This window comes from Pinus tabuliformis, chromosome 8 (genome assembly GCF_031772625.1).
Source record: "Pinus tabuliformis cultivar Carrire ecotype Pingquan chromosome 8, CPIR1, whole genome shotgun sequence".
Lineage (NCBI taxonomy): Eukaryota > Viridiplantae > Streptophyta > Pinopsida > Pinales > Pinaceae > Pinus > Pinus tabuliformis.
In genome coordinates this window covers 1,922,289,099-1,922,299,052 of record NC_142294.1, presented here as the reverse complement: position 1 = coordinate 1,922,299,052, position 9,954 = coordinate 1,922,289,099, and the positions used below count along the sequence as shown (strand labels likewise).

General features: G+C 39.7%; 1 protein-coding gene across 1 annotated transcript; it reads right to left on the bottom strand.

Annotated features, from left to right (window-relative positions):
- Positions 1–1,254: 1,254 nt before the first annotated feature.
- Positions 1,255–1,746, bottom strand: LOC149244200 (UDP-glycosyltransferase 91C1-like). Its single transcript, XM_089371470.1, has one exon. The coding sequence runs from the start codon at positions 1,744–1,746 to the stop codon at positions 1,255–1,257; it is 492 nt and encodes a 163-aa protein (XP_089227596.1).
- Between the last annotated feature and the right edge of the window lie 8,208 nt (positions 1,747–9,954).

The window sequence follows — 9,954 nt, the reverse complement described above, 5'->3', positions numbered from 1 at the left end:
TCAAGGATGACAATGATTTCAAGTGGGGGAGAATGTAACGCCCATGAGCTTTAGAGGAGAAAATCATGAAGCCACATGTGAAAATAACTAAGTGTGGAAGAGGGTGGAGGTTTATAGAGTTAGGCGGTCCCAGGTGGGGGCGCCAAACACATGGGTCGACGTGCAAAGTGTGAAGAGTTGGGGCGAACCGACTCATTTGAAAGTTGAAATGATGGGTCGGCCTGGTTACGAGACACAACGTTTCATATGATGGGTGAATCATATATGTTTGGTGGCTTGGCGATGGAGCTAAGGCATTCAATCAATAAAGCAGTTCAAGCGTTCAAGTGTGTAGCGTAGGAAGAAGTGTGAAGTTTGTTTGAAGCAACGGGTGAAGGTGCAGGTGGACACGGGCCGAAGCACCCAAGTCGAAACGAAGGGACGGTCGTTCGAGGTCGTCTCGGTGAACAATCATTTGAAGTCGTTCGAGGGTGTTTGTGCAAAGAGTCGTTTGAGGTTGTTCGAGGGTGCGATAGGGCGTTCGGGCGAATAGTCGTTCAGGAAATTGTTCGAGGGCATTCGTGCGAAGAGTCGTTTGAGGGCGCGAGAGGGCATTCGTGAAAAGAGTCGTTTGAGGGTGCGGTAGGGCGTCCAATCGAACGAAGGGTCGAATGGAACGTGCGACAAGCATTCAGGTGAATGGTGAACAGTGAAAGGTGAATGAAGGGAGAGTTGGGTTGAACACCGGGTGAAGGTACACGAAGGTGCCGAGAAAACGGTGAACGACAACCGACCAACGAGTTGAACAAAACGCGTTCGTGTGAACATGCAGAGGCAAACGACGAATTGGGCAAGGATCGTTCGGGCGACCGTGTGGGAGTGCCCGACAAGCTAGCTAAACGTGTTGTGCTAGTGAATGTGAAAATATTCTAAGTGTAAATCTGGGGTTTCCTCAGGATTGAACTTGTATATTGTAAACTGTTGCTATTATTATTATTACAGGGAAACACATTATAGGGAGTTGCCCCTCCTAGTTATATTGTTTTTTATTTCATGTTAGAGTTGATTCATGCTAATGAAGTTAATATGATAAATGGTATAACGAAAGATATACTTAGCTGTTGGAAAATAAACTGTATAGAAAGTAGGCGTAGTCCACGATCACAAGTATTGGTGAAAAGAAAGTGGTCGGTGGTGCCGCATCTCCTATAGTGCAGTTGGAAGAGTACCGATAGTGTAGGGGCGTGACAGGCGGAGCCACAACCTCCTCGTTGGCTATGTCGTGGTTCCACAATTTAGAAGGATATGCGACATGGGCAACACTCGTTGGGGGAAGATAGAGAAATAAATAGTTGGAACATTCATATCCGCAGCAACGTTTTGCACCCAATATTGCACAAAGTCGTGGACGAGATAATCTGACAAGAGCTTCTTGAACAGACTTCGGAAGGGCTTCTCCATGCCGTCCATGGCTTTCTTCAGCGGAAACGCCATTTCTGACGGGATGTCTAATGTACATTCTGTGCCGGTAGTCAGTCCCTTCGTGGGAGGTAAAAACAGTTCCAGTATATCGACTTGGCTAGGCCAGGGCTGAAGTTGTAATGACGACCTGATTCTAGAAATGCTAAGAGGCGTGGAGAGGAAGGAGACTATGTGGCTGTGGATTGTGAGAGCCTTGAAGAGCTGTAAGAAAGGATTTATGTGGCCCTGTGCCAACCATGGGAATACCAGAAAGTGAAGCTTCTTCTTGCCATTGTGACCATCCATCTGATATAGGCAGATACAATCTATGGTTCCTCAATCATGCATTATATCGAGAAAACTGCACACAACTACCATTCTTCTTGAAGTCTCAAGTTGCATGGCATTATCGTGTTGCATATGGTACATATATTATAATGGTTTACAAGATTTTTTTTGTTGTTTTGTTTATCTTTGTGTAGCTATAAAATATTTTCACCTTTTAATACTTATAAACAAATTAAAGTTGTAAAGCCTTCCTTGATTTTATCATTTTAGGAGATATTATTAATGTATTTTATAGCCACATTTAAACCTGAAGAATAAGCATGAGTAGTAATAATAATTTTTTTCAATGATAGAATTGACGTGAATTAAAACTCAGCAATAGATGGAGAAGAAACAATCCACTTCCGCGGTAATGTAATATGATATGACATTTGGCTTTTTATTTTATTTTAAATGTAATATTTATGAGGTAAAGTTAAATGGAACGTAGTAAATGACAAAATATTTTCTATATATGACATTTATAGCCAAAATTTTACTAAGCTGTATAAAGAAGTGGTCTTCAACAACATAGAACTATATAAAGAAAATTGTCGAGCTACCATTCTTCCCTTTGAGTTGCATGGCATTATTTTGGTGTGGAAAATTACCCATTACTACCATTCTTCCCTAGGCTTTGAATTCCATGAGATTATTAAGCCGTGGAAGCGAGATATTTTGTAATATTTTAGGAGTTAAAAAAATTATTTTCATATTTGTCAAAATAATTTTACTTTTATATAAATTTATTTTTTGAAAATTTATGAAAATATTTTCTTTTCATTTGAAATGATAAAATTTCGATTTTTTTAAATTTTGGTAATGTGAGACATATCTTGAAGTGATTGTTTTGATGCTTATCACTAATTGATGCCTATTTATATTTATTAGGAAGTTCTTATTTTGGACTACAACTTTCTAAATTTTAATTTAATTATCAATAGTTATTAGGTGAATGGTATGGATTTAATCTCCGCTATTTTTGCTAAAATATTTTTAGTAGTGGTCATAAATTAAAGGTTGAGATTTACCTCAAAAGTAATTATGTCATTTCTACCCTTTTAATTAAAATAATTAATTAAAAGAATTTCATATGAAATAATTTATGGTTTTTTGGGCGTGTATTATTGATAACCCATGGTATTGGTTATGGTATTGTAACAAAGCCTATTTAAGAGATAAGAATCTCAATGGTCAAGTGGAGGTAAATCTCCATAGTTAGGAATCTTGTTACATGGTATTTAATTTAATTATTATGTGGATGGTAGGGATTTAACTTCCATGAAATATTTTAGAATATTCCTAATAATAATCACAAATAAAAGGTTGAGATTTATCTCAAAAGTAGTTACGTCATTTCTATCCTTTTAATTAAATTGATTAATTAAAAAAATCATATGAACAAGTGTCATATGAAATGAGCTATGAATTTTTAAGGATATGGTATTGATAAGCCATGGTATTATAATGATGGGGTGAATCTCCATGACAAGAATCTTGTTACAAGTTTTTTAAATGTATATATGATTAATTCGCATCCATATAAATTAAAAGGCGAGTAAATATTCATAAACATCTATTCATAATAAACATCAAAACACTTACTTTATGATATATCTACTTTGCTATAATTAAAAAAACATAAAAGTCAACTAAATTATAAATTTAATTTAAAGGACAAATGTTCCGTTACATTATATATATATATATATATATATATATATATATATATATATATATATATATATATATATATATATATAAGAGCTAATTAATGAAAAATAGAGAATAATATTGAATATATCCCCTAAATTTTTTAACCCAAAACACATATATACAATGGTGTTATCCATCATAAAAAGAAATTAAAAATAAACAAATTAAGACTAAACAAATTTTTTAAATTTGTAATCTATAAATCTAAGAATTTTGTATAGTCTATAAATCTGTAATCAAGTATTTAGATGCATTGGCTACTCTATAGAATATGGTTGTTATCATATTCTTATCCCGATAAGTACAATATATCTCAATCATATATTCGAGATATCTTTAATATCTAGGTTATTATTGCTATTGTTCTTTGATAATTTGTGATAACCAAACTATTAAGTTAGCTATATCCAATCACTTTACAGATTTGCTATAAAATTCAATATCTTTTATTATTCCATAAGAAGATAAATGTAATGTCCCTTCCTAAATCATTTTGGAATATGATTTATTTCTACATTTTTGGGGCCAATTCTAGTGAAGACGGGGCCCATTGATTTTTGATAGAAGACTTAGGAGTTAGAGGCAAGCTGTTTTTTTTTGTTTGTTAATGATATGTGGGGACCACCCACATAAGAAATACACACTCCCTAAGCCAATGATTTGAAATTTGTGAGAGGGAAGAATTGGGAGGAAGAAAGGCTCCACAAACATAACAAAAGGAATGCAACACACTTCATTTGGCATTCTTGGCTTATCGAATTTGATTTTGTTGCTCAAGTTGTTTAGCCAGGTCACTTGTTGTTTAGCAAGAATTTTCCAAGCAGAGAACTCACCCTCTCTTCAAGGGACTTCAAGTGCCACCGTAGAGAGATTCATCCATTATCATACAAAGGAGATTTGTAGAGACATTTCTAGCATTTGTATTCAATTTGCCCCAGTAGTGTGTATTTCTGGAGGACACAGTAGTGGATCTAGTGTGGCCATTGCATAATTCTTCCAGAGGGATATTGTCATGGGGAAATTAGGAGAAGAAGGCTTAACAGATTTGTTGGATATTGGGTGAGTTTGAGGGTTGGAAGTGGAAGCAATATTTAGGAGTGTTTTTGCAGTCTCTGTGGCCAATGCAGAAGAGATGAATTGAGTATATGTGGGAGATAGAGTTTCAACCATTGGGGCTATTACTTGCCGGGAGAAATAAGGAAAGTATTGGAGGAGTTGATTGCTACATTTGAGGAGTGTTTGGAGAGGATTTTTCTGATGGTTTGACAGACAACGTGCATCAACAACTATTGGAAAGCACAGTACTTTTGGGGGTCGATTTTGGAAGGTCAAAATCAAGCCAAACCATTTATGGGTTTTTGTGGGTTTTTCTTAGGGAGCCTAGATGTAATTTTGCAGAATTGTCTGAGCACCGGAGGTGGGGTTCTCACCCATATCTTTGTAGCAGACATTGTACAATAGTTGGTCAGTTGATTGTAGCTCCAAGTTGTCATTGCTTCACCTAGGCTTCACCTTCTCTTTCCTTTGAGGCAAGCCCAGGTGCATTCCTTCAATATTTTGTACTCTTGCACCAGTTTATAATAAAATGGCTAAGTTGCTTCCATTTCTCTGATAGGTATGGGTGTTTTCTAATTGTTTTAAACTCTTTGTGGTGTAAATTTTTTATTTTCTTTAATATCAATGTTTTTCCTATTTTGGAACATTACAGTGGTATCAGAGCATGATCTTGGCCCAACTTTGGGTAACTAGTAATATCATGGAATATTCAAGTATGTAGGCACACTAACGGGTGAAACCATAGACAAAACCGTGGCTAAGGAGAAATTCAGTGTGCATAAATTTTGGGGTGGAATCCATTAGGACAATGAGAGGTTGGCCCAATTGAGGAGGGTGACAAACTAAACCCGTCCTCATCCTTACAACAAAGACACTAGAGGTACACACACTGTGGGGGTGAATCCATCTACACCATGTTCGGTAAATCAACAGACTTAGGACACCAGAGCTCCTCTAAAGGAGGAGTTGGGAAATGAATAGTTAGAGGGTGAGACTAGGAGGCACTTCTGCTCATGGAGACCTGGATTTAGATATCAGTGATCCATGGAGGAGATTGACCATGAGGCAGAGGACATGCGAGAGTGTGAGGAGCACAATGGTATACCTAGTGTGGCACATGAGTCACGTTGTTGGAGGCCTCTTTAATAACACCAATTGACACCTTAGGGGAGAGAGTAAACACTCATAAGGTCATCCACTGACGAGGTGCTGGGAGACAAAAACATTTCCATCGTTGAGGAGGTGACATCTGTTGTTGAGGTATCCATTGATGAGGTATCCAGGGTTGTGGCCAAGTTTTCAGGTGATATCAGTGCATGACATGATGATGAGATGCCGAGAGACATCACCACCCTTGATGAGGAGACAATAGGTACAGAGGCATCTAGATCTATGATAGAGTTGCAAAATGAAAGTCACCTAGAACAACATGGAGATCACATAGAGGGGCGTGAGCTACTCATGGAGGGGCAATATGTGACTCATGTTGAGCTGATGGTGGAGGAGGAAGAGTAGTCTTCTTTGGGGCCAACCACTAACTTAAAGAACATTGATGCACACACCATCAATAGAGTTGCAGTACTTCCAAATAGTAGCTATCTGTGGGCTTATATAGATGGGGCTTGCAACATTTCTAGACTACCTTTACACCACGAAGAGAGAGATGTAGAGACCCCCCAAAATTTTTTATATGTTAACTAAGATGGTGAGTTGACGTGACATGAGCTGTGTAGGGTGAAATTCTCGTAGGATGGAGGGCATGTTATATGTGTTGGATTTGTGCATTTGATCCTTCTCTTGGGGCTGGATGACGAGAGATTCTGAGTTGGTACCTATTGGAGTGGTCTAGAATCATGGAGATGTTTGTATTCCAGAGTGAATCTCAGTGGGAGCTCTCAAACATCAAGGGTACTAGAGGCCCAGGTTGGCATTGGCATCTAGGCAGACCTTCCTATCCAATATTAGACATGCGTGATGGCTATGGAATTAATGAGGTAGTCAGCCCAATGCCTGAATGCATGCATTCCTTAGGGGAGTTCCAGTTGGCCCTAGTGATCAAGTGGTTTGTGAGCAGACTCCGTTGGTTGTTTTGGCATGTTGGTTGCGCATGAGGGCGCAAGACGATTAACATTCTCTAGTAGAAGCTGGTTGGAGGAGGTGGCATGGATATGCCATTGGAATGGATATTGTATGGAGATGGTGTTCTCCCATTGAGGTTAAGGACTTAGGGGTCATAGACGATCAGAACAATAGAGATATCCCTTCTAACAGGAGTGGAGTCAGGTGCTCAGGTCTACTAGGATGGACACGGGGACATGACGCGTGTCATGGTGAGGTCACTAGCAGAGTGGCAGACACTTTGACACATGTGAGGTACCATATGTTATAGGGTTATATGACAGTAGGCAATGGTACACAAGAATGCACAGAGTCAGGTCGTAGCATCTAATGTTATATGAAGGGATCTGGCCTCATGCATACCGGCCTAACTCTAGGCCATAGCACCTAATGTTGTGTAGGGCTATGCAGTGAGGAGTAGTGGCCTATAGAGGAGCATGGATATGCATGGTGGTATACCACAACATGTCAGTTTACACTGTGGGGTGGGAGGAGTGACTCGTATCGCATTGAGGACATGCGAGGAGTGACATGTATAGTGACATAGGTAGGACACATGATGGTACAGGATAATATAGCCGTAGCTGGGGGTATCCAGTGGTGTATAGGGATGAGTTGCAGCGTACAGTGGCATGTCGAGGAGTGTGGTGGTACTTAGTGGCATGCAGTGACACATGATGCGGCGCACCAGGCTCTTGGAGAATTGCCTCTAGGGAGACTTATGGACAAGTACAATAGGTGTATGATTTGATGCAACTCACCTAGGATCGACGAGGACATTTTTGAGCATCTGGGGACACCATGTTTAGTGGAGGCAGGGCCTCGATGGAGTTATCAGCAGATCCGAGGCAGAGAGAGGGTCATTTGTAGGATTACTTTTGAGCATTCTAGTAGACTCTTGATCATATTATTTGGGACATACCTACCCATCATCCTCCAGTGTTGCTTATAGTCGCAGAGATTTTGGCTATTTCCCTTCGACACTCTCCATTTAGGTAGCAGGGCATGGGAGGCTTAGCCTACACAGTTGGATGAGACACCGCATGTCATGGGCCGAGAGGAGACTCTCCAATTGAGTCACTTGGTAAGTGCACAAGTTGACGATTACAATCTTAGGGATGGAATGGTTGATTGTCGAGATATCATATGTTCCACCCCTAGGTTTAAACTTGTGGAGGTGACCGAGAGGGAGTTACATGGTGCTTTTTCATTTGGAAAACTCGAGGATTTAGGTGAGCATGAATTGTAGAAGATGGTAGTCCTTGTTGGTAGGATGATGCCTAGGCGTCCAGTAGTATCTAGGCACATCATGAGGGGTTGGGATAGAAGATCCCACTGTGTGATTTGGTAGGCACATAACAGGTGGATATTCACAGCACAAATTCTTGATGCTTGGTGCCTAACTATTGGATACCTATAGGAGGAAAATATGGGGTAGAAAGGGGTCCCAACAGTTAGCAGCATGTCACAATGACAAGCTGAGAGGATTGGGGGCTATGGACCTCCATTATGGTTATGGGATCTAGTGATCTAGTGGATTGGTGGGATACTCCACTCCTCAGTGAGCATGGTTGGGATAACAAGCATATTGCTTCATTCACAGGTGGACACATGGGGGATTACCGAAGCCCTCACCATAGGACGAGAAAGATTGTTGCTCAGGATATGGGCTAACCATGGAGTGATAGGCGCTGGCACTATTTTGTCACTTTGGGAAGATTGGCCTAGCCTCGATCATTGCATAGATTACGGTAGAGTGTTATGGGAGAGGAGGCTCCGGTACGAGCATGCTAGGTAGCTATTCAGCTCAAGTACTTGGAAATATTATTTTTTACTGTTATGTGATGTATTAGACAATGATTCAATGATAATTAGAAGATTCTTATTGGTTCATCACTGAGTTAGTTCTAGAGGGTTGAGGCTCTTGGGTTTGGGCCCAGTCCCATTGGCGTAGGTCCCTCTTGTGTATTTGTATCTCTTTTTAGTTTAGAGTTCTTATTAGTTTCTTGGATTTCATTAGAGAATAATCTATCAAAAATTTGTGGTTGTAACATCTACCTCATCTCTCTCATGGGAGCATGAATAGAAGGATTTATATCCACACTAAAAAATCATTATGTTTATGATTTCTTGGAAGACAATCTGTGTTAGCCATCTTGTTCTACATATGCTTGTTCTAGCTTATGAGTTGGTTTATTGATTAGATGAGAGTTTTGGCATATATTATATAACAGTTAAATTCAACTCATCATTTCCACTACTAGTTGTTTCATTTTGTCAATGATAAATGGGTATATGCATGTGATGATTGCAGGGATGTTTAGATCTGCATGAAAAAGAACCTTCACCACCTCCATCTTGGAATTCCTACCCTTCTCTTGTGAACCCCAAATTCTATCCTAAAAATTATGTTCAATGAGATCATTTTCCTAGGATCACCGAGAGCATCGCTCCTAGTGCAAAACATGCCTTCGAAAGGATCTGAGCTTGGTTAGGGGCCTTGTCCACCATTGAATCATCTACCTCAAACTCCATCCACCTTTCCATACCTTGAACCCATCATTTACAACTCCTAAATGTTCTCGGCATCCTTCCTGTAGCATTACAGGCCTTCCTGTAGCAATAAAGTGTTGGAAATAATACTGAGAGGGGGGGCAGATGAATCAGTATTATCACATCAATAAAACTTTTTCATTTCCATATTCAGATTCATATATGCTACTTCCACAACTTCTTATGATTTAGTTAGTTGATCCTTAATGAGTGCATTAGAACATTATCAACCATATTAACAGTAAACAGGTGCAGTAAAATAGAACAGATCATCACACATAAGCCACACACATGAACACATGATATAAGGTGGAAACCCAATGTGGGAGAAAACCACCTGCTGCAAGTCATCTCAATCTTCTTCTTAATAAGAAAATCCTTTTACAATATTTCTTTACTGGTGCAGTCTTATACCAGTACGCAGGCTTCTACCTGCAGAGAGCTACAACCCTCTCTCGTTCTCCAGTCTCTCCTAGAAGGGAGCTACAACCCCCATAGTTCTTGTACTAGCTGATCCATTTACTAGTACGCAGGCTGCTACCTGCTACAATGCTCCAAAGTTTTCAACTGCTACTGGAAGGGAGCTACCACCCCCTTAGCTCTTGTACTAGCTAAGATACTAGTATGTAGGTGCCGCCCTACAATCTTCTCTCCTCCGGGTACCACGTTTCATACATTTTCATACTGGATACTCCTGGAGCACAACACATAATCTGAAAGGCCACGTTTCATCCAATTTTCATA

Bases quoted from the DNA above. Each gene is read 5' to 3' on its own strand.
- LOC149244200 (XM_089371470.1), bottom strand. From the start codon at position 1,746: ATGGATGGTCACAATGGCAAGAAGAAGCTTCACTTTCTGGTATTCCCA.